General features: G+C 42.3%; 1 protein-coding gene across 1 annotated transcript in view; it reads right to left on the bottom strand.

Moving 5' to 3' along the window:
• SHISA9 (shisa family member 9) overlaps positions 1-26,074 on the bottom strand; it is a 452,554-nt gene that overhangs the window by 379,973 nt on the left and 46,507 nt on the right. Inside the window, exon 2 of the mRNA XM_033962857.1 lies at positions 16,816-16,946. Coding sequence (XP_033818748.1) covers positions 16,816-16,946 — 131 coding nt within the window. The remainder of the gene's footprint in view (positions 1-16,815; positions 16,947-26,074) is intronic.

The raw sequence follows: 26,074 nt of genomic DNA, 5'->3' as shown, positions 1-26,074 counted from the left end.
CGGCGGGAGGCGAGTGTGCCGGTGTCTGCTTTGCAGCTCACCTGGCAACAGGGCCGGACTGGCCATTGGGAGGACCGGGCATTGTCCCGGTGGGCCGCGGCCCATCCTCCTGTGCTGGCTGCAGTCCTGTGAGTGGATGTTTAGCCTGCCTGTCTTCCTCTTAGTATCCTATGAGCCAGGCAGTGTGTGAGGGGGAAGTGGGGGGGAGGAAGAGAAGCTTCACACTGAGTCTGTCACAGGAACTCAGTGAGGCTGTAGTGTGACTCCACATGTGACATCTGTAATCAGGAACAGTTCCTAGTGCTCCCATGCTAGAGAGGTGAGGATATGGGGGGAAGTTAATGTGTCTAACAATGTGCTCCTCTGTAAAAACCTCTGTATCTTCCATGGGGGACATGCTAAATTCGAGGAAATAAAAAAGCTGCTTATGATGATTGCATAGAGAAGTTCAGTAAGCTGAAAGGAGGGCTGGGCTCTCTGTGAACAACCAACACACTAATCCTCTGCGCTGTACCTTATGGAAAACTCAATATAGCAAAAAACAGTAAAGTGTATATGTGGCCCTTCACAGTGCTTTTGTAAACATCATAATAAAATAACAAAGGCTCCAATAATGAAAAATAAAAGTCCTTTTCCCATATACTCAGGTTGCACAAGTCCGGTTTTCACCCGGACAGTATATTTTTTGACCAAAACGGATGTCTACAATTAGTAAAATTCCCCAATCACATATTTTTTTATGGGGACGGATTTGTATACAGCACTTCATTAGATTTTTTTATTATACAAATTTTATCTTTTTGTAGACTATTACTAACCATGCAAGACTAGCGCTCATTTTGCGTTATGCTACTGGTGACATCATGAGAGAAGAGCTGGTAAAACTGCTGTCTTTGCCTGGAAGAACACAAGGGATAGATATCCACAATGCTGTGATGGAGGCTTTTTCATCACTAGACATAAGTCCAGAAAAAGTAGTTTCAGTTACTAGCGATGGAGCACCTAGCATGGTGGGGACAACATCAGGATTCATTCATTTCTTTGCTAAGGAAGCAAAACATCCACTGATTCAATTTCACTGCATAATTCATCAAGAGGCTCTCTGCGCCAAAGAAAGCAGCAAAAAACTTGACGATGTCCTCAAAGATGTAACAAAAATGGTGAACTTCATCATGGCGCGTGCTCTTAATTTTCAACAATTTCAAGCCCTTCTTGATGAGGTTCAGGCACAATATAACACTTTACTGATGTACAATAATGTCCGGTGGCTGAGCAGAGGACGAGTGTTAGAGAGATTTGTGGCCTGCTTGGAAGAAGTTAGGCTATTTATGAACGAAAAGGGGGAAGACTATCCTCAACTCACCAACATGGCCTGGCTTACCAACCTCATGTTCTTTACAGATTTTACTAACCACTTTAATGTACTAAACAAAAAATTACAAGGCATGGGAAAAACAGCAGAAAGCATGTTTAGTGACATCAAAGCTTTTGAGAGAAAATTGCATGTTTTTGAAAAAGACCTTGAGAGTGGACAGCTAAAATATTTTCCCAACCTAAAAATACATTTGGATAATTCTACAACATTTGTGGACAGTCATAAAAAACACCAGGAAATCCACAAAGCATATTCCACCATTGTAGCCGAAGCAAAGGAGAATTTTAGTAAAAGATTTTCTCAGTTCCGTAAGATGGAGACAACCCTTTCATTTATAACTTCCCCAGAAAAGTCCACATTTGAAGATCTTGATCTTTCCTGCTTACAGTGGTTGGATATTCAAAATTTGGAAATGGAGCTACTGGAATTTCAAGAAAGCTCTATCTGGAAAAGTAAATTCAATGACCTGCGTGCGGCTCTTGAACGTATTGAGTGTGAAAGGGTGACAAATGAAATCACTGCTAGCAGTTCTGAAAATGAAATCCTAAAAGCGTGGAATTCTCTGCCAGACAATTTTAAGTCCATGAAAGCACTTGGGATTGCTCTTCTTACTTTGTTTGGGTCATCCTATGCTTGTGAGCAGCTGTTTTCGGCTTTGAATCATATAAAATCTGATGCTAGAAACAGATTAATGGATGACATGAGTGCTGCATGTGTTGCTCTGAAATTAACGCACTATGAGCCAAGGACTGACAAGTTATCAGCATGCATGCAACAACAAAAATCACATTAATTTTTTTTCAGAGCATGCCCAATGCATATGTTTACATGAAGCAGTGTTTTCAGTTTGCAGTTAAGATACTTTCTAAGTTATTGAAATATTATTTAAAGATGTTATTTTAAAAAGGGACTTTACATGGCCCTGTTGTATTCCAATCTGGAATTTCCAATAAAAACAGTTGGTTTAATTGAAAGCTCTTTTGTTTTCTTTAAATCATATTATTAGAAATTTAATGATTTAACTATTTTCTAATTTGATTGTAAATTTTACAAAAAAACATGTATAGACTCTTTGGGAATGCACACCGAGTCTTGACACAGTTAACAGTTTTAAGAAGTTTATCTTTTTTTTTACTCAGGATACATTTAACATGTTATGTGAATAATACATTTAAAATATATTGTGTAACTGAATCAAATTCTTCCTAAATTCATTAAATTGAATGAAATCATTAAAACATTATAAATTGCCAATAAATTGAAATGAAAACCAAAGGATTGTGAATCAAATTGATTCTCTGACAATACAAAGATTCCAACCTTTAAAAATGATGTTACATAGTTCAGGCAACTTTATAAAGAGTTTTTAGATACTAAAATCTTGTTATTAAGGTTTAATTGACGTGCTGGCACTTTGAGGAAATTCTTTGGTTTTGTGCGGCAGTTTGGGCACTCGGGCTCAAAAAGGTTAGCCATCACTGTCCTAGGCAGACCTTCATTAGGGGAAATATTTGTTCTTTTCCCCAAGTGGTCAAATATTAAAAGAAATTTTAGAAAAATATCACAAGCTTCCTCTGGTCTGGGAGGCTAGAAATGCACCAGGGATCCAGTTCCACTTCACCACAGTATTGGGCTCTTTCCAAAGGGAATGTTGGATGAACCAAGTCTCCCTCCCCAGCCAGGTACTGACCAGGCCTGACCTTGCTTAGCTTCTGATAGCAAGAGTGGGCCTACTCAGGGCAGCTACGCCATAGACTACAATTTATTGTGTGTATGCAAAAATTTGTAAAAGTTGTGCTGAATTTATTTACTGAAAAAGAAAGCTTATAAGGTTTTGATCTATTTTTGAATAAAAGCTGCAGCCAGCTAGTTGCCACAGTGGGTCATGGTTTCATCGTGATACATTTATTGGGAGTGTTCCTGCAGTGCCTTGATATCTGACTACTCTAGCTCTTTCTTTGTGACGTATAGCTAGCTTCCCTGAAAATGCTGAGGGCTTTCTTAATTGCATCGCCAAATTCACAAAGCATACTATTCCCATGTCTCATATAAACTAGTCAATAATTGCATTAGTGGTGGACGGTTGTTAACATCATATAATAAAAGTAATTCAAACGGCAGTGATCTACAGTGCTAAATTAAATTAAGCAGGAGTTACTTTAATTTTGCAGCCTCTTAGATGGTGGGTTCCAGCATTCATATCTACAAATGTATTTATCAGAACGCGTATCGCTTCTTTAACCTTCAGGCTTTTAAATTCCACTCCCTGTTGGGGCAATTTAAATTGATTTGAGGAAATACAATTTTAATTAATTTTAAAAAATAAGTTGGTCATTCATTATCAGGAATGAAAACCAAAGATGAAAATGACAGAATGCCCTTGTATCGCTCTATGGTACGGCTGCAGCTCGAATACCGTGTGCATTTCCGGTCGCCGTATCTCAAGAAAGATATAGCGGAATTAGAAAAGGTACAGAGAAGGGTGAGAAAAATGATAAAAGGGATGGGACGACTTCCCTATGAGGAGAGGCAAAAGAGATCTTAGCATACCCTTACTGCATTTTTTTGCCACATGCCAAGACTACTTTTGTATGACTAGAAAAAGGCCAATTTTCCTAATTAATAGCCGCGTGCTTTTCGCTGTTTAAAAAAACTTACCGCATGAGCCCCCTATTGCCACCTGTTTTGTAGGCGTTAAGGGTCCCCGTGCTAGTCCTGTGCTAATCAGCACGATGCAATGCGGAACGCACAAACTGATTGGCACCATTATGCCCTCTCTGTACCCCATAACACACCCCTTTCCCGGAAAATTTAAACTATTTTTTTTTTAGTGCGCTGTGTGTACCCACAAATTCACCATTTTACTGCAGGTTGCCAGGGCAAATCCCGTGGTATGCCTTTATATTTGGCAAGCATGGGCTGCTGGTGCTTATTGCGGTTTCATACAAGGACCCCAAAGTGATTTATATTTTAATACTAAGGCCCTCGTTTACTAAGGTGCGCTAAACGATGAGCGCTCACTAATCGATTTAGCACGCTCTAAACGCTAATGCATGCACGCATTAGCGTTTAGCGCACGCTAATCGGTTAGCGCACCTTAGTAAAAGAGGGGGTAAGGGATATTAGCTGAGTTGTGGCTTGACCTGACAGCTGACCCCCCCCCCACCCCCACCCAAGAGTCCACATAGTGGTTTGGGACTTTCAGCACTAGCAAATTGAGTAATACAGTTAAATCTTGCTGACTGTGTTACACACGAGAATAAGACATTTTTCATCATCAGCTTAGCTAAAAAAGCGTTTTAATTGTTACTGAGCGATGTTTGATAGTGCACCAATTGTGCCACAATTACATTAGGGTAGAAGTTATCAATATGGGCTATAATTAACACCTGCTTTATACTATTAATCCCAATTATTAGACTTCCCACTTCCCTCCTTCCCCTCTCTTGCCCTTTCTCCCCATTGTTCCCACATCCCTTAAGTTAACTCAACTTGTACGTCAACTCAACTTGTACTCCACTAATCTTCTGTAAACCGCATAGAACTTAACGGCATTGCGGTATATAAACTGTTATTATTATTATTATTATTTCATAAAGTGGGCCTGTGCTAATAACCAAGTTTCCCAGTTTATTATTTCTTTGATATGCCGGCTATCAAAAAAGTATCTAGATGGTTTACCATAAATAAAAAGCATTCAATCAAAAATACAGTATAGGCAATTAAAATTTACAAAGTAAAGAGCAATTAAATTTTTTTTTAAAAGTAGGGGATTACAAGACCAAGGGGGACTAACATGACAAGAAGGAAGGAACAAAAGGTAGACAAAAATACATCGAGATTAAAAATAATAATAATGGAGGAGGGAAGGAGGAGACGGTGACGGGACTAAAGCGCATGGACAAATGAGCAGAGATAAATGCACGCAGGACGTCAGCGCGCCAGATTAAAAGTTAAATTTAAATTGCTCTGAAGGGGTATGTGGGGGGAAACCCCCCCCCCCCCCCACATACACACACATACTTTACTTACAAGTGTTGGCGCTGCCGTTGGGAGGGTAGGGGGAGAAACACCCCCCCCCCCCTTATAGAGGAAATTGTAATTTTTCCCTATAACAGGGAAAACTTATCCTTTCCTCTGTAACAGGGAGTTTACCCCCCTGAACCCCCCAACGGCAGCAAGTAAACTGGGGGAGTCCCCCCAAACCAAGACATTTGGGAGGGTTTCGCTTTAAGAAAAGCGTTTTGGTGACAAGAGCCTGAAATTGAGTCTTAACTAGAGAGGGAAGTAAAGGTTCTCGTATTAAGAATTGAATGCATCCATATAAAGGTAACACATGCTAGTGATAAAACTAAAGATAGCCCATGTTGATAACTACTGTACAACCATTAGTCTTTTCTTCCAATGCAAATATGAATAGTTTTTATCCAGCCCACAATTAATTCATTACACAATTAATTCATTATACCATTAATTCATTAGAACTTTTTAACAAGATCCAACAAGCTTTTAAGGTATAACTATTTGCCTTCTTTACAAATGAACAAGAGGGATGTCCTGCCGTCATCTGAAACTAAATATGTCCAAGACTGAGCTGCTCCTCTTTCCTCCTAAACCCTCTGCTCCTCCTCCTCTTTTCTCCATCTCTGTAAATAATACTGTCATTGTTGCTGTCTCCTCTGCTCGCAACCTTGGAGTGGTCTTCGATTCTGACCTCTCGTTTTCTATGAATATCCAACAAGCTGCTAAGACCTGTCGCTTCTATCTCTTCAATGTCACCAAAATGCACCCCTTCCTCTCTGAGTACATTACCCGGACCCTTGTCCAAGCTCTCGTAATTTCACGCTTAGATTACTACAATCTACTCCTAACTGGTATCCCGCAGTGTCGCCTCTCCCCTGGCAATCGGTGCAGTGCTGCGTGCGTCTGGTAGCGCTATAGAAATATTTAATAGTAGGGATAAAGGGATAAAGGGATCGTGGGATACTGAGGGAGGAGCTGGGAGGTAACACAAGTATAGGAAGTAAATCAGGTAATGAGTATAAACTAACCTGGTCGTGCATGTGCAAGACCGGAGGGCTAGGACTTCGATAGGAAGGCAGGACTTAAATGGGAAACCAAGGTGGCAAGGGAGCCCCTTCTGATGATTCAGACAGGTCTTGACCTGTTTTGGGCCGCCGCGGAGCGGACTGCTGGGCGGGATGGACCTGTGGTCTGACCCAGCGGAGGCACTGCTTATGTTCTTATGTTCTTAGTAGTAATGTTAAGGATTTTTTTTTTTAAAAAGCAGAGGTTGAAAGCCAGCAAAAAGAACTTCTTTGTACCGCTATCTCCTGACCATAACTATAACCATATTTCCTCATTGATAAATGCAGTTCTAAAAATGTCATGGAAAGCATGCTATACCTAAAAACCAAATGTTTATAAGTGGGATGCGTTGCATTTGCTAGGACTTAGTTTAATAGGTTGATGAGTGCATAAGATGAGTGCATAAGACATGGTCCAGTGTTCTTGCCAGATCAAGGCTAGATGAAAAAGAGAATCATAAGGACACAAAGATTAATCTAAGCAATTTTATGCACTGTCTGCAACCATCATAACTCATTAAATCATTTTCCTGACTGGTGATTTAGATTTGAGATGCAACGCTTGAAACAAACTTTTAAATGGGAAAAGTATCTGAGTGTAGGAGATCTTTTTTAGTCATTATTAATGTCTTTCAGATTGGATGCAGTTGATCATTTTAAGAGTTGTCCAACAAATCCCTACGGAATAGAGTTCTGGTCATCTTAGTTATTTCTCCTCCGATTACTGTGATGAAAACTTTTCTGCCATAACGCGGGGGATCTTTTTGTTCTATTTCCAGTTCCACTTTTTATTGATATGCAAACTGATCTGAAGACTGGGTTTGCCTAGCAAGAGATATTTTTTTTTTACTGTTGGGAGGAAATAATATTTCTTTGGGCACTAGCAAAAGGCTATGCTGTCTATTGGAGGGGAAAATTTGGAGTGGAATGATGAGAAATCAGGACTCATCCATGCCAAGGGAGAAATTGATGAATGTGAAACCCTTTGTGTACAATTCTGGAGGTCGCACCTGGAGGCCGCACCTTCAAAAAGATATAAAAAGGATGGAGTCGGTCCAGAGGAAGGCTACTAAAATGGTGTGTGGTCTTTGTGATATCAATCGGTATACTTTGGAGGAAAGGCAGGAGAGGGGATATATGATAGAGTCATTTAAATACCTATGTAATGTAAATGTGCATTTGAAAGTAAACTCTGCAATGAGAGGGCACAGGATGAAATTAAGAGGCTGCGGAGTAATTTGAGGAAATACTTTTTTTACAGAAAGGATGGTAGATACATGGAACAGTCTCCTGAAAGGTGGTGGAAACAGAGACTGTGTCTGAATTCAAAAGGACCTGGGATAGGCACGTGGGATCTCTCAGAGAGAGAAAGAGATAATGGTTACTGTGGATGGGCAGACTAGATGGGCCATTTGGCCTTTATCTGCCATCATGTTTCTTTAACCACAAAGTTCTATGACATCACAATGTAGGTATAAAGAGCCGTGGAGGGGCATAATCGAAAGGGAAGTCTAAGTCCATTAACGTCCATCTCACAAGTCGTCCAAAGAGAAAAACAGCTTAAAACACATTTTCCGAAAAATATATCCAACTTTTTTTTCATTTTGAAAATCATATCATTTTGAAAATCATAATCATATGTCCTGCAGATCTGATCATCCAAGTCACTAAATCGTCCATCTTTATACCACATTTTCGTCCAACTTTCCGTCCAAGTCCAAAATGCCTAGAACAAGCCCTGTTGGACATTGGAGGGGTCTGCAAAGTGATGGACTGCACACCCAGACATGCCACCTAAATAGTGGGGTACCTTACAGGGCACTGCTGTGAACTTCACAAAAAGGTGCCATGTCATAATCTCACTACAGCTCCCTTATAGGTCAGGGTGTGCCCCCCAAACAACCTCCAGAATCCAATAGATCCACTTATCTACCACCCTAATAGCCCTTATGGCTGCAGGGGCCACTTATATGCCAGTAAAAAAAGGGGTTTTGGGGTATATAGGGCAGTGCACATGTTTAAGTATCAATGTAGTGATTACAAGGGCTTATGGGCATGGGTCCTCCTCTCTATGGGTCCCTAACCCACACCAAGACAACTTAAGCTGCCTCTGTGCTGGACGACTAGGCTTTCCTATGCCAGGTGGCCAGGTGATGATGGTCTGGAGGCTGAAATTTAATGTTGTGAATAAAATTTTTATGGGAGTGGGGGGGAGATCGGTGATCACTGGGGTAGTGGGGGGGGGGTCTGTGTTATATGTTTCAGTGCTTATCTGGTGAGTTTAGGTGCTCCCAGGCTGTATAACTTTCGGTTATATATGCTGTACGACTAAGTCTAAGTCGGCCCACGTCCCGCCCAACTTCCGCCCTCAACACGCCTCCTGAAACGCCCCGTTTAGCTTTGGTCGTTCAGCGGCACTATGAAGGCGTAGGTCATTTAGAAATACGTCCAAACCCCGTTTTTGGTATCGGCACTTGGGAGTATTTGAGAAATGTTCGTCCAGATGCCAACTGAGGCTGGTTTTTGGATGTATTTCTCTTTCGATTATGAGCCCCCTAGCCTATAGGAAGAGGAGATGCAAATGTTAAGAGCCTTAGCCAATAGGAAGAGGAGGAGATAATGGTTACTACAGATGGGCTGACTAGATGAGCCATTTGGCCTTTATCTGCCATCATGTTTCTATGTTCCTATGTTTACCAGCCTACCTCTAGTTTTACAGATTATCAGCTGTACATGCAGCATTTTCCGTCGTATGGCTCCTTTGTGATCTTCTTCCTTGTCACTTGCCTTCTTTCATGTATATTGTGTATTATTGCAGTAGATTTAAAATCAGATTTTTCACCTAGCTTGTTAAATGTAATTAGTTTTCATTTTAAACATACGATTAACAATCTCTAGCTGCTTTTATGTACTATGTAGCAGGTGCATAGCATAGCTACAGGAAGCAGAAATCCTAATTCTGCAAGGAGTCTTAAATATATCAAAGTAGTATAAAGAAACAAGAGAAAAACCAAAGGAAATAAGTTGATACCTTTTTTATTGGACTAACTCAATGCATTTTATGGTGAGCTTTCGAAGGTAACCCTTCTTCTTCAGATCAGAAATAAGCAAATGTTGACAAATATTAGTATATACAGTAAAACCTTGGATTGCAAGTAACTTGGTTTGCAATTATTTTGCATGATAAGCAAAACATTTTATTAAATTTTAATTTGATGTACAAGCAATGTCTTGCAATACAAGTACATACAGTATACACACATCACAACTGAGCCGATGGCTGCAAGAGTGTAATGGCTGTTCTAAATGAGCGAGGTCTTGCAATGCAAGTTTTGTATTGTATTTTGTATTAAATTTTTTGAGTTGTGGAATGAGTCGTCTGAGTTTACATTATTTCCTATGGGGAAATTCGCTTTGATTATACGAGTGCTTTGGATTACAAGCATGGTTTCAGAACTAATTATGCTCGCAAACCAAGGAAAACAGATTAGGGCTTTACCACTATAAAGACATTTAAAACTGCTCTGCCACCTTTCTGTCCCAGTGGAGGATTAAGTGGCCTGTTCTGGGTCACAGGGAGCAGCGTAGGGTTTGAACCCCCAGTCTCAGGGTGCTGAGGCTGTAGCTCTATACTACTTCAAGTTTCAAGTTTCAAGTTTATTAAATTGTTTGATTAAACGCTTTTCCAATTTCAAAGCGTTTTACATAAAATAAAACAGAATTTAAAATGGACTCACTTATACTTAATATTCTACTAAACGAACAAGGGTTACATCTAGCGGATGGCCACTAGGATGGTCTCCGGACTCAAGGGTCTCTCATACGAAGAAAGACTGGGCAAATTGCAGCTCTATACTCTCGAAGAGCGCAGGGAAAGGGGTGACATGATAGAGACATTTAAGTACGTCACAAGTCGTGTCGAGGTGGAAAATGACATATTCTTTCCCAAGGGACCCTCGTCACAAGGGGGCACCCGCTCAAACTCAGAGGAGGGAAATTTAGTGGTGACACCAGGAAGTATTTCTTCACAGAAAGGGTGGTGGATCAGTGGAACAAACTTCCGGAGCAGGTGATCAGAGCCACCAGCGTGCTCGACTTTAAGAATAAATGGGACATCCAGTGGGATCCCTGCGAGGGTCGAGTTAAGGAGCTGGGTCATTAGCACTCAGACTTAATGGGGTGGGTCAGTAGAGTGGGCAGACTTGGTGGGCTGTAGCCCTTTTCTGCCGTCATCTTTCTATGTTTCTATGTTTCTATGTTTCTATCCTTTAGACAAGAAGAAAACTGGAAACAATGGGAAAGCGGGGAAGAAATACAATATTTGTTAAAAGAATACATAAAAGGGAAACAAATTAGGGAAATAAGGGGAAAAAATAAGAGACCAAGAAAGGTCATAAGAATGAGTATTTATAGTCTATATTTAAGGGAAAAGAAATTAACTGATATTGAAAAAGTAAACTGTCAGTTAAAGGCTTCTTTAAAAAGAAGACACTTTAAGTTCTTTTTAAATATTTGCAAATCTTGTTCTAATCTTAAGTACAAAGGGAGAGAGTTCCATAACATTGGTGCAGTAACGGAGAAAATTGAAGCACGGCGGGTTCCGATAACTTTTAAAGAGGGAACATTTAAAGTAGATTGTGAAGCTGATCTGAGAACTCTGGACGAACTGTATGGAATCAGGAGCCTATCTATGAAAGCAGGAGTATTAGTTTTTAATGTCTTAAAGACTAAGAGAGCTATTTTGTAAGTAATCCTGTAAGATATAGGCAACCAGTGAGCATTTTGTAATAAGGGTGTGACATGATCAAACTTCATGGAAAGGGTGATAAATTTGTGGAATGGCCTCCAGGTGGAGGTGGTAGAAACAAAAACTGTATCTGAATTAAAGAAAGCTTGAGTCAAGCACACAGGATCTCTAAGGGAGTGAAAGGGAGAGTAGATGGCATGGATGGGCAGACAAGATAGGCCATATGGCCTTTATTTATTTATTCCATTTTCTATACCGTTCTCCCAGGGGAGCTCAGAACGGTTTACATGCAATTATTCAGGTACTCAAGCAGTTTTCCCTCTCTGTCCCGGCGGGCTCACAATCTATTTAACGTACCTGGGGGCAATTGGGGGGGATTGAGTGACTTGCCCAGGGTCACAAGGAGCAGCATGGGTTTGAACCCACAACCTCAGGGTGCTGAGGTCTCGGAGCTTTAACCACTGCGCCACACTTATCTGCCTTGATTGTTCTCTGTCTAGTAGCACTACGTCATGTAGTGGTTTGAGCAGCAGGCTGAAAACCAGGAAAGCCACATTTCAAGAGAAAACTCTAACCAACCTATTGCTTATGTCCTAAAAAAGGCATCATTCTGTATTTCAATGACTATGATTATTTCATGATTACAGGGACAGCAGAACAGAGTTTTGTTTGGAGATGCCAAAACAAACCAATCTCCTGCCCTACCCCCAACCTCTTTAGCAGCTAATGCTTTTTGGAAAAATAGTGCTATGGTCATGGCTCCAGTGGTCCACCTCTTTTGCTGCCTCCAAATTAAGGCGTGACCCATGCCCAGGCCCCCCAGGCCCGACCTGCTCTGCCTGCATTCCGCCCTGTTCCACCCACAGTCCCACCCCCTTAAACTGTTCGTGCGGCGGGATGGCGTCCTGAAGTTGGAAGCTTTTCAAAATCCGGACAAGGTGCCAGGTTTTGAAAAGCCATCCGAATCCCCTGGATATGTCCTAAAAAGGAGGACGTCTGGTAACCCTACTCTGAATCATTGTAGGATTCCTTTTATCACTTCCTGTCCTGTTATATGGCTTGTCCCATCCCCTGGATATTGTTGGCATTAAACCAAGCACACAAAAAGGAAAACTGGGTACTTAATCGGTAGGCTATACATGCAGAAAGAGATCAAATTGGGTGCAGAGAATTGCCTTGAAATCTGAGGCCATTTACTGAAACATCTAGAGAGAGCGAAGACATTTATTAGAATGGCTATCAGTGGTATAACTGTAATCAGTGGTATAGAAAGGGAGGTGGGGGAGGGTGGACCACCCCCGGTGCCGTCTTTGCGAGGGGGATGCTTGCGCCTCTCCGCTCTCCCTTGTACCTCTTGAAATGTTCGCTCCCTTCTGATGTCACTTCCTGGTCGTGGCACCAGATCAGTGGGCGGAGACAAGGAGGAGCCAGCAGTTATGCAGACACTTGCCATATTCAATGCCAGTGCAGGCATACGTAGATAGGGCCCCCACACAAGGCAGTTCTGGTTTTAGCTATGGGAGGCTGGCACTATCAGCTGGCACCCACATTTCTTCTGGGTCAGCCGCTGACCTGGGTATTCAATGCCAGCAGTCAGAAGCCCCAGCATTGAATCTCTGGGTTAGATTCAGCTCGCCGTGCTTTACACCTGCTGACTGCCATGGGCTGAATACCGGAGGCATAGTGTTGGCATCTATAAGAGCAATGCTATATCATAGGCACTACATTTGCAAGCCCATTATGCATACAAATGTTTTGAATAATAGCATATATATGGATACATGGCTGCTAGGCTTTTGGCAGGTGCCATGAAAACAGATAATATTATGCCTTTGAGAAAGTGCGCTGAGTTCAAACTGCTGTGTCTGGTCTTTAAGGCCTGGCATTTAAAAATCACCTGAGGATTTGTTTAAGAAATTGCTCAAATTCTCTCCAGGGAGGTCTTTACACTCATCACAGAAGGATCTCTTTAGGTTACCTGGTCCAAGAGAAATTAACTTGGAAGTGACTAGAAGCAGAGCTTTGGTGTAAATAGGTCCCACACTGTGGAACTTTTTGTTAAATAGTTTTCGTGAGGACTTGTCCTATTATGCATTTTGTAAGTTGATTAAGACTATTATTTTCCAACAACATTATGGATTGGTACATCTGTGATTGAATTATTTTATTATTCTTTAGACATAAGAACATAAGAATAGCCTTACTGAGTCAGACCAATGGTCCATCAAGCCCAGTAGCCCGTTCTCAAGGTGGCCAATCCAGGTCACTAGTACCTGGCCAAAAACCAAAGAGTAGCAACATTCCATTATCTCAGAGTAAGCAAGATTCCGGAACCCCAAATAGTAGCAACATTCCATACAGAATCCCCAAAGAGTAGCAAGATTCTAGAATCCCAGAGTAGCAACATTCTATGAGTATCTACTAGACCGTCAAAGATGTCTATGTTGCTATTTTGAATACTATGCAACTTATGTAGACCGCTGAACTGTACTATTGTATAACCTATGTAGACTACTGATGTCATAGCAGTATATCAAGAACAATAAATCAAATCAAATGTGTGCTCAAGCACTCTTCCCAAATTCTATTCTGCAAATACTATGTGATAACATGAGCAAGGGTGGGGCTGGGAGCTTTGAAAATCACAACCACATGGTGTTAAATGTAAACCAACACAATTTATTTATTTGCTGCAAACTGGGTGGCTTGCTTCTTCCGCAGGTCCAAAGAAAAGAAACATACCAAGAATCATTTTTAAGTTCAAAAGTTCTCCCACATGATCTGCTCCTACAGAGCCAAGGCATGCACTAGTCTATGTTGAAAAGGCAGCACAAGTTGTCTCCCGCCTGGGTGAGACAACCCCACCACCCCTCCCTCGAAAGTCCAGTGTCTCAAGCCCCCCCCCCCCTGTATACCTTTGAGAGCTGATCTTTGCCGGTAACATGCAGCATGACTATACACACTGCTCGCACCAGCCGCACGATCTTCCATCTCATATATTCTGCCTACACGGAACAGGAAGTTGCATCAGAAAGAAGGCTGCGGGGCTGGCACGAGCAGCATGTATAAGTCACCGCTGCTTGCTGCCAGTGAAGATAGGCTTCCTAAAAGATGCATGACAGGAGAAATATTGGGAATTTTTTAGCTGGTGACGCATGGGGATCCCTACATGCTATATATAGATGTGTTACTATTGGGTGGGCCTACCTGTGACTATGTCATTGCACCAGCTGTACCTCTCATTCTATCAATCTCATTAGATATGGCAATTAAAACATAATAGAATGAACAGGAGCTCAATGATTCCACTACAAATTATTTAGGGGCCATTTTACTAATGGGCATTAAGCCCTAACTTGCCATTACCTCACAGGAAAAGACTTACTGTAAAAAAAAGTGCTGCTCTACTAGGCTTTCCCATACCAGGTGCTGCTGTTGTAGAAACAGGTATGTACTGTATTGTTTCATTGAGGTTTTTGTGGGGTGGTAGGGGGTCAGTGACCACTGGGGGAATGAGGGGCGGTGTCCAAACTTAATCCCTCCAGTGGTTATCTGGTCAGTTTGGGTACCTTTTTGGCACTTAGCTCACAACGTCTAAATTCTGTCAAGAACATCTTGGTTTCATTATTACCACAAGACATCCAAGTCTAAGCCCGCCCAAAGCCGGCCCAGAACACACCTCCAACATGTCCCTCTATAGTCTTGGATGCACAGTGGCTAGGACACCCCCACAAGACATCCAAAAATACAGTTCCAAAAATCGGCATTTGGACGTTTTGGCAAGAGAAACGTCCCAAGTACTGATTTATGCCGTTTTTGAGACGTTTTAGAGTTTTGAAAATGCCCCTAAACTGTGCAATTATGGCTCTCCAAAATGTCTTTGATGGAATGTGTAGCTCACTTTTTTAAATGCCATAATTGAATCACCATATACACATTATATAACATATTATAACATATTATGCAATATTATTTCCATTACCCACCCCTCCTGATGTGCCGAAAAGAAGAAGAGAAAATTGATGATTGAAGGGTGGGTGGTGGGGGAGGGGGTAAAAATATTATTAGAATTTTATGTAGTAGATATAAAAGTGATATTGTGTAATAATTTGTTGTAATTTAATATTTTGTGCACTTGATGTAAAATATGAAAATGAATAAAGAATATAAAAAAATAAAATAAATGCCATAATTGATGTCAATGAATAATATGAAAATGCCCATGCTAATCCCAATGCCCATCCTTATTTCTGGGTGACTCAAAAAGGCACACATTAAAAATGAAGTGTGTAGCATTGTCTTACCAACTCCCGTAGAGCACTTTTTTTATCGCTTCATTTAAATGACTGCATGAAGATATCACTATTTGCTGTAGACTAGACCATCTGCTTCTCACAGAGTGTCTGAATTTTGAAGTCATATTCCATTTCTATAGAAACCTGGCTTCGTTCTAATACTCAGAGACCAGAGTTATCTATAAATGTGTAGTTAGAATGCAAACCAGTATTATCGTACTGACATTTGCAGTAAAGCAAATATAAATTTAAAACAAATGGCTTATTTGCTTCATGAAACATATGAACATTCCTATGCACTTTGCTTAAATCCTTGGTCATTTTTCATTGAATCTAGAGAATGACACAGAGACAAATTTTTCCCCATCCCCGCAGGAACTCATTTTCCCGTCCCATCCCTGCAAGTTCTTTTCCTGTCTCTGCCCCATTCCTGCAGGCTCCGTCCTCATCTGCACAAGCCTCAAACACTTTAAAATCATAAGTAGCAACATTCTAGAGCTCAGAGTGTGATGTCATAATGCCTCATTCCACCAATGCCTAAGCTCCATCCTCATCTGCACAAGCCTCAAACCCTTTAAAATCATAAGTAGCAACATTCTAGAGCTCAGATTGTGATGTCATAATGCCTCATTCCACCAATGCCTAAGCTCTGTCCTCATCTACACAAGCCTCAAACACTTTAAAATCATAAGTAGCAACATTCTAGAGCTCAGATTGTGATGTCATAATGCCTCATTCCACCAATGCTTAAGCTCTGTCCTCATCTACACAAGCCTCAAACACTTTAAAATCATAAGTAGCAACATTCTAGAGCTCAGATTGTGATGTCATAATGCCTCATTCCACCAATGCCCCAGCTCTGTCCTCATCTGCACAAGCCTCAAACACTTTAAAATCATAAGTGTTTGAGCTTGTGCGGTTAAGGCAGAGCTTACAGGAATGGGGCAGGGACAGCGACAAAACTCGTGGGGACGGGACAGGGAAATCGAGTTCCAGCGAGGACTGGGACAAATTTGTCCCTGTGTCATTCTATAATTGAATCCTTTATTTCTGTGACAGGGAAGTCAGTAGACCATTATGTTTTTAATGTCACGCCCTAAATTTTCTATTGTATAGTAAACCCTTTAAAATATATGATGAGCGGCACGGCAGTGATGAGCGAGAAATAAGCAGTCTACAATTCATACTTTGAAGTAGGAAAATCCCACATTACGTGAAACAAAAGCATTCCCTATTAATGGGAGCCAATAAGTTGCTGTCCACATATTTTGCAGTAATTTGCAAACATTTGTCTCACAGAGTTGAACTTACGTAGATTATTTGCAGGCGGCCTTGGCTGTATGTTTTCATACTGTTGTACATGGACTACAAGGGTTGCATCTCGTTCTATAGTGTCCGCTGTACAATGACTCTGCTGTTGTCGCATCACATCAGCAAGGGCCCTAGGGGGAAAAGATTACACTCAATTAGACTGAACCTATTGGAAAAAAATATACTAATTAGTCCGCCTAATTAGATTCTCAGTCCTGGGATTTGGCATCGGTTGTGGCACAAGCCAGAATTTTTTTGTTTTTGTTCACTTTTTCTTTTCTTTTTTTTCTTTTTTTTTAATTTCTTTATTCATTTTAAAACTTTCAATCAAAAACTTCATATCCTCTAAAAATTAATAAAATTTTCATGGAAAAAAAAACACAAAACTTTCAACAAGTAATTCATTATACAATCATATACACTATAATAATAATTATTAATCATACATTTACTGAAATTAAACTATAACTTCGCCCTAACATCCTTGTTCTTAATTAGAGAGTCTTTTCCTAAGCAGCACCAGTGGCTTTATTGATGAAAACTCAGGGGTCCTTTCTCTAAGGGCTCCTTTTACAAAGCCGCGCTAGGGCCTTAACGCGCGCAATAGCGCATGCTAAATTCCCCCGCGCGCTAGCCGCTACCGCCTCCTTTTGAGCAGGCGGTAGATTAATCCAGTGAGTGCGTTAAAAACACTAGCACGGCTTTGTAAAAGGAGCCCTAAGGCACGCTAACCAATTTAGCGCGCGCTAAAGATTAGCGTGAGCTAAATGCTAAGACGCCCATAGACTATAATGGGCGCCTTAGCATTTAGCGTGTGCTAAGGATGGGTGTTAGCACCGGCAGCGGCGGTAACTGCTCCAACGCTCATAGAATTCCTATGAGCGTTGAAGCAGTTACCGCCGCTGCCGGCGCTAAAACCTACGCTATCCATTCGTAAAAGATGGGGTAAATCAGTTAGCACGCCTTTGTAAAAGGACCCTTCAGTTAATGGAGACTCAATGCACAGTATTCACTGCTTTACAATTAGATCAAGCAACAATGGGTCACTGTTGTTCCCTTTGATAAACAAATGTATCTGTTTGGACAATGTATCATGTGACCTAAATCAACTTGGCGTCAACGTCAAGAAATCATATCCTCTAGCACAGGGGTGTCAAAGTCCCTCCTCGGCCGCAATCCAGTCGGGTTTTCAGGATTCCCCCAATGAATATGCATGAGATCTATTTGCATGCACTGCTTTTATTATATGCTAATAGATCTCATGCATTTTCATTGGGGAAATCCTGAAAACCCTTCTGGATTGCGGCCCTCGAGGCGGGACTTTGACACCCCTGCTCTAGCAGCTGATACCACATGAAATGGCGATTCACATTGCAGATGCCGGCCAAAAAAAGTCATATTTTAATAGCTTTCCAGTTGAAATTTTGTAGTTTTCAGCTTTCTGTTTCTTAATCTACTTTAGCCTAATCTCTGCTGCAACAGTCCTTGACCGTCGATCATGCTCTAGTGCCCTTTCCAGAACCCTGCATTTATGAGTTCTAAATCAGGCAAGTAGTTTATATCAGTGTTCTTCAACCTTTTTACACCTATGGACCGGCAGAAATAAAATAATTATTTTGTGGACCGGCATCGGTCCGCAGACCGGCGGTTGAAGAACACAGGGCTAAGTCGTAGGCCAGACCCAATCTCCACCCCAGACCCTGTCCCCATAGTCCTAATTGTAACACTGTTTTTTCCATTTATTTTTCTTACATACACACAATATAATCTTATTAACAACGCATCGATCACACCGCGGACCGGCAGTTGAAGAACACAGTTTTGGGCCTGATACATATCAGCCCTGTGGACCGGCTGGAAATTTCTGTGGACCGGCACCGGTCCATGGACCGGTGGTTGAAAAACACTGGTTTATATCATTATGAGATGACTGATTCCACGCCATAAATTGCCTAGAGTTTATTTTAGTTTGATTTTTAATCTTTCTTGTTTTCCTGTTATTCATATTTATAAATTTATATTGTTAGTTTAACTATTCTATTTTTCCTTATAATGTTACTATAATACTAATTTTCTTGGATCTTGAGGGTTTGTTTGGGGGTTTTGTTGCCTTCAATGTTCTTTAATTTCCATTTCTTTTTCTTTAAACAAACCCACGCAGCTAGAATTTTTAGACACACACTATCCAAAAGCGAAAATCAAATAGCAGCAAATAACACTTAGGGCTCCTTTTACTAAGCTGAGCTAGCGGTTTTAGCGTGCATGCTAGACACTAACGCCTCCATTGAGCTAGCATTAGTTTTGGGCAGGTAGCGCAGGGTTAGCGCATGCGGCAATGTAGCGCATGCTAAAAACGCAAGTGCACCTTAGTAAAAGGAGCCCTTGGGGCATGGATAGGGAACTCCGGTCCTCGAGAGCCGTATTCCAGTCGGGTTCTCAGGATTTCCCCAATGAATATGCATTGATCACATGCATATTCATTGGGGAAGTCCTGAAAACCCGAATGGAATACGGCTCTCGAGGACTGGAGTTCCCTACCCCTGCCTTAGGGCCTCTTCTGTTAAACTGTGTAACAGTTTTTAGCGCGGTGAGCTGCGCTGAATGGTCCGTGCAGTTCCCGATGCTCATTGAGTTCCTATGAGCATCGGGAGCAGAGCTGGTCATTCAGCGCGGCTCTCTGCACTACAAACTGCTAGCGTAGTTTAATAGAAGAGGGGGATTAGTTGCAAGAGGAAAAGCCTCAGAACCCCGTTAGGGAAGACACCCTCCTCTAACCAGAGAGAGTAAATAACGTCTTTGGTTTTTATGCCAATGATGTTTTTTTACCCTCTCTAGTTAGAGGAGAGTATCTTCCCTAAACAGGGTTCCGAGGCTTTTCCTCCTGCAACTGTTATTTGCTGCTATTTGATTTTCACTGATTTGTTCATAGTTTTTGGATAGTGGGCGTACTTCTTTTCCTCCCTCTTATTATATATCTCTGTAATATTAGTGATGTCGACTCTTGTTTGCTTAATTAGAATGTGAGCCTGTTCGGGACAGAGAGAGAGTAGCCCAGTTCCTATAATTTAGTATTGTAAACTGCTTAATCCTATGCTCAATCCAACCAAAGGCTTTGAATGCTGCCCACACAGTATTTCCAGTCCTAGTCAAATCGACATACTGTACAGCAGTGGCATAGCCATGGGTGGGTCTGGGAAAGCAGGAACGCATCCATTTTGGGTTCAGGCCCACCCAGCAGTGGCACACATCCTTGGTGTAGCTGGCAAGGACCCTTAAGCCCCAAAAACCGAAGGCATCCTCTGCTGGAAGCCCTGGGCCTTCTGAACGCTGGTGAACACTCCCAGCCAATGACACCATCACCCTCCCCATATGCTCAGTTCATGCCCAAGGGGTTTATGGTTTATTAGTCTTGTTATACCGCTCATTCATTTTACAGGCCCAAGCGGTTTACAAAATTACATCAGTATAAAACAAAATAAAAGAACTCCGCAATTAGATAGGACAGACCTAATCCATACAGACACCAAACCCTCAGGGTAACATTCACTCCTAAATAAAACAATAATATATCGCATATTAGTGAAATTTCACAGGACTGCTAACTGAAGACCTAACGATCCATTTAAAAAACACGAATAAACTCAGATTCAATCGAATCTTGTCCAAAAACTTCTCTGAAAAAAAACCCACCTTTAACACTTGAATTTTTCCTCTAGTCTCAACTCTCGAGGGGAAGGGGTAAAACGTGGACCTCGCGGACCTTAATTGCACATCCTTAAAAATCTGAGGTCCGTGCCAGTTTTATTCTCTGGCTCTGACAGACCTCTATGACACTTTAGCTCTGACGGACCCTAATGCTTTTCCCTCCCTATGCTGAGACTAAAAGTGGCACGGACCGCAGGGCAAAAGTTTTGCCACTTTTAGTCGCAGCATAGGGAGGGAAAAGCATTAGGATCTGTCAGAGCTAAAGTGTCGCAGAGGTCTGTCAGAGCCAGAGACTAACAGCCTCTTTTAGAAAAGAGTGCTAGCGGCTGCGCTAACGGCCCCGAGGCCCATAGAGATTTAAAGGGCTTCAGGGCTGTTGCCGCACGGCAGCCGCTAGCACGGCTTTGTAAAAGAGGCCGTAAAAGTGTCACGGACCTCAGATTTTTAAGAGCGTGCAGTTAAGATCCATGAGGTCCGCCAGGACCATGAGGTCCGCGTTTTACCTCTTCCCCTTTTATAGCAGTAATAGCTGATGCCCCGGCGTTGCACGGGTATTTAATTATAGCAATAACACTGTAAATGGATTCAAATAAAGATACTTTATAGTGGTGAATGAAAGTATTTTTTTACAGCTTAATAAAAAGTACAATATTCAAATAATAATGTGAAATATTTGACAAAATGAATACAATACAACTAACTCAAAACGTGATTATAAACAACAATTTTAGTTTCACCTCCTGGAGCAAGAACATATAAATTCTTGGGTGAACCCACCCTTGAGCAAGCAACATAGAGTTGTGGGCCGCGAGACCCCCAGAACATATCACCCCAGGTAGTGAGGGATCTGCATACCAAGTTTCGTTCAAATCGGTGAAGCCGTTTTTGAATTAATGTAAGAATGGCAGCTTTTTACATATTTTCCATTGACATGAATGGGTGAAATCTGATTTTCTGTTTGTAGCTCCGCCCACGTGTGCAGGTGGGCCGTGAGACCCCCAGAACATATCACCCCAGGTAGTGAGGGATCTGCATACCAAGTTTCGTTCAAATCGGTCAAGCCGTTTTTGCGTGATCGCGGCACATACACACACACATACCTCCGATTTTATATATATAGATTTTGTATAGTTTGTAATCTTTTCAGATTCCTTTTTGAAGACCCCCAGATATACGATATTACTGTAATCTAACTTTGAGATTACTAACGAATGTAAAAGAGTATGTAAATATTTTTCCCAAAGTAATCCCCTTATTGCAAGCAAAGCTTTCAGTGAATAGAATCCTCTTTTTATAACATCTGATACTTGTTTTTCAAAGGTCAGCTGGTGGTCCACCCAAATTCCCAGATTTCTAAAGCTTTCCACTAAAGGAATTTTCTTTCCAAGAATTTCAACTTCCAAATTTGGCTGTAAATAATGTCCTGTAATATAAAAAGACACACATAAGTACATAAGCATTGCCTCCGCTGGGTCAGACCAGAGGTCCATCATGCCTAGCAGTCCGCACACGCGGAGGCCCATCAGGTCCAGGACCTGTGTAGTAGTCCTCTATCCGTGATTTTCTATCCCCTTTTCTTCAGAAAGTTGCCCAATCCCTTCTTGAACCCCAATACTTTATTAGAAACGCCTTCACCGGATCAGACTTTAGGTCCATCTATTCCGGCGACCCGCACACGCGGAGGCCAAGGCAGGTGCTCAATACTCAATACCGAGAATTAATCTCATACTGAGAATTCATCTATGGTCAGATAACCATTGTGCAATTGCTACAAGTCCCTTTCTCACCAGATTCAAATCTAGGCAGATTGGATCAATTTTTAAAACTAATAAGATGTCATCAGCATTAGAGAATGACATGGGGAAAAAAAATCTGCCCCCATCACTGCCCCGTCACTGGACCACCGTCCCCTTCACCGCCCCGTCCCCGTCCCCGCAGCATCCATTCTTCCCTCTCGCCACCTCACCGCCCTTCAGCGGCCGAGAATCTCCCTCCCTCCCCCTTACCTCCGCGGCGCGTTAGTAAAGAAACTTACTGAAGCCGATGGAGACTGCCTGCCTGTGCCTGCAGTCGCATGTGTGTGGGCGGAAGCTTCTCCTCTGACGCAACTTCCGGTTGCGTCCAAGGAGAAGCTTCCGCCCACACGCACGTGACAGCAGGCAGGCTGGCTTCGCTGGCTTCAGTAAGTTTCTTTACTAAAGCGCCGCAAAGGTAAGGGGGAGGGAGGGAGATAGATTTGTCCGTAGGGAGGGAGGGGGCCACGTGCAATCAGTGACCGCGCACTTTCCTTCCCATAACTGCGGGGACAAGGCTTTTCACCGCTCCACGGGGCAGTGAATGGCCTTGTCCCCGTGCCCGCAGTGAGCACTTCCCCCCCCCACACACACCATTTCGGCGGGTTACCCGTGGCTATTCGCGGGTAACTGCCACCATTTCATTCTCTAATCAGCATAGCAATATACCCTAAAGCCTAGCAGGTGAAAGCATGCCACCAACTTGGAGGGGGAGCTCAGGCAGTTGATCTTTTCAGCTGGTGGGACTTTGGGCATCACCACCAGCAAAGGAAGAACTCAAGGCTGCAGCAGCAACGGTGATGCGCCGTGAGGAGGAAAAGCTGAGAGTTCTGCAGTCTGGGGGCACCATGAAAAAAACTTTCTAGACACTGGGACCCAAATTCTGTAAAGGACGCCTAAGCGCACCTAAGTCCTGCCTAAAGTTCCGAGACGCATCCACAATTTTGTGGATGCCCTTCGGGAAAAAAACAGCACTTAAGGAATCAGGCATGGGCGTGATGTAGGTGTGGCGTGAGAGAGGCTTCGATGTGGACATTTCTTGACTGATTTACTTATCACTGAGCACCCTAGTGCGTCCATCTAACCCAGGGGTCTCAAAGTCCCTCCTTGAGGGCCGCAATCCAGTCGGGTTTTCCGGATTTCCTCAATGAATATGCATGAGATCTATGTGCATGCACTGCATATTCATTGGGGACATCCTGAAAACCCGACTGGATTGCGGCCCTCAAGGAGGGACTTTGAGATCCCTGATCTAACGCCTACATTGTAGGAGAATGAATAGCATGGCCAACTTTGGAGCTTGGTTTGGGCTGCACATAGACCAGTGGTCTCAAACTCGCGGCCCGGGGGCCACATGCGGCCCGCCAGGTACTATTTTGAGGCTTTCGGTATGTTTATCATAATCACAAAAGTAAAATAAAATAGTTTCATGATCATATGTCTCTTTAGCTATAAATTACAATATTATTATTATTAAGATAGCCAAAAGGAAAGATTTATAAACTATAAAGAGTTTTACCTCATGCAAAATTTCTTTAATAAGACAATAACTATTTTTTCTGAGGCCCTCCAAGTACCTACAAATCCAAAATGTGGCCCTGCAAAGGGTTTGAGTTTGAGACCACTGACAAAGACGCTCAAAGTAAAGCTCCTTTATAATGCCTATAGGACCTAGTTTTACAATTGCACTATGACCACTTTTTGCTGCAGCTTAGTAAAAGGGTCCGTTAGGGTCATGACCCCAGTGTTTTCCTGGTACAGCCTTGTTATAGCGTGCACAGTTCCCAATAGATGAGCTGAGCTGCGTTGTTGTTGCCTTTTTGTATATAGGCCTGTAATATTAACACGTCAAGCCAGCAACAGATACTTCACGGCTTCCATTTCAATTTTATAGAATTTGAATGTGTCTGTTTATACCACAATTCACTGTCTTGTGCTCCAGCTGTCAACTCTCACCCTGAGGTTTAAATTCACCTGTCTTTAACTGCGCCTGTATTAGAATTTGATTCATGCACGGCTCCTGGCATATTTTAAGCCTTGTATTTGTGCCTTGTGTTTTTCCTTTTTTGTTGTTCTGACTATTTACAAGTTTTCACTCACTTTTTGTGTTTTCTTTGCTTGTTTTCAACAAAAGCGGCCCTCGGCACTTGTCGCCACTGCTACTTGACTATCCGCCAACCACCACGCAGACACCTCAGCTTTTCTTTGACAAAGAGTGGACTTATGCAAACTGCTAACATCAAACTTTTTCCACACACATGCAACTTTTAACAATGCTAACTCTGCAAACCAAAGAACGTCACTGTTCACTGTTCAAATCCAAATCATCATCGTCAAGCTGGACATCGCACCTCCTACTCCTCCACTTGTCCGAGGTTTGGCCACTGATGCAACATCCCTTCTCCTGGGGGGTGCCGTTCAAGCTGCCCCTGTGCCGGTCTCCCCCTCTTCCTGTGCAAGGAAGGGGTTTCTTACATGTCAGGTGAGGCAATGCTAACTGGCCTCCCTGCTGCCCAAGCAGGGAGACACGCCTCTTGAATGTTCCCGTTAGCTGCTTCATTTAATGCTATGCGCTGCCCCTTTATACTCACACCTCATGTGTGTGATGCCCCACCTCGTATCTATAGCTGCAACAATGGGGGCCGGGTGGATGGGAACGCTGCAAGCCTCGCTCAGTGCTTGGAAGCAAAGGGACTTGAGCAGTGGCGTACCTAGCATATGTGACACCCGGGGCCCATCATTTTTTGGCAAACCCCCCCCCCTCCATCTGTACAAAAAACATGATTTATAGTAACAAGCCACACGTCAAACACATAAGTACCTAGGAAAAAGCAGCATCTTACATACTGCAGTGAGCAGTACATCAATACACCCATTGTAAAACTAAACAAGCCAGACTAGTACAGATCAATCCTACACCGTCAATCCTAACAGAAAACCATGTCTTTCAAACACACAGAACACAGAAAACACCTTTGCCTAGTATGGAATATGTCATCACAAACTAACCCCTCCCCCTTTTACAAAACTGTAGTGTGGATTTTAGCCACGGTGGTAACAGCTCTGACGCTCATAGAATTCTGAGCATCAGAGCTGCTACCACCACAGCTTGCGCTAAAAAACGCTCCACAGTTTTGTAAAAGGGGGGATAAAATAGAAATACATAGACAAAGGTTAAATTAAACCAGCAAGAAACTGGACTCTGCATACAATGAAACACCACAGAAACAGTAACACATGTCTCTTAAAGCAATAAATAAATAGAAAATTTTTGTTCTACCTTTGTCTTCTCTGGTTTCTGCTTTCCTCGTCTTCTTGTTACTCTCTTCCTTCCATCCACTGTCTGCCATCTCTCTGCCCCTATATGGCATCTTCTCTCCTTCTATGCCCCTTCCAGAAACTGTATGCCTCCCCCTTCCATCTCTCCTTTCACCCCCATTGGTCTGGCATCTCTCTCCTCTCCTTCCCTCTACCACACCTCTCTTCTGCAATCCCTTTTTCCCTCATTTTCCTTTTCAATTTATTTTCTGCATCCATCTAGATTACGTTATTACTACCCTCTCATCAATTTCCTTTTTTACTGTCTACCTACAGCTCGCCACCTCTTTCCCTCACCCCTCCAGTATTTCCCTAACTCAATCATTTTCCCCCATCATGTGCCCTCCTTTTATTTATCCCCTCCTTCCATCATGTACCCTCTTTCTCTACCCCTTCCATCTAGTACCTTCTCCTATCTCTGTCCACTTCCATCGTCTGCTCCC

The sequence above is a fragment of the Geotrypetes seraphini genome, chromosome 11, assembly GCF_902459505.1.
Source record: "Geotrypetes seraphini chromosome 11, aGeoSer1.1, whole genome shotgun sequence".
NCBI lineage: Eukaryota > Metazoa > Chordata > Amphibia > Gymnophiona > Dermophiidae > Geotrypetes > Geotrypetes seraphini.
This window is presented reverse-complemented; position numbering and strand designations above follow the sequence as displayed.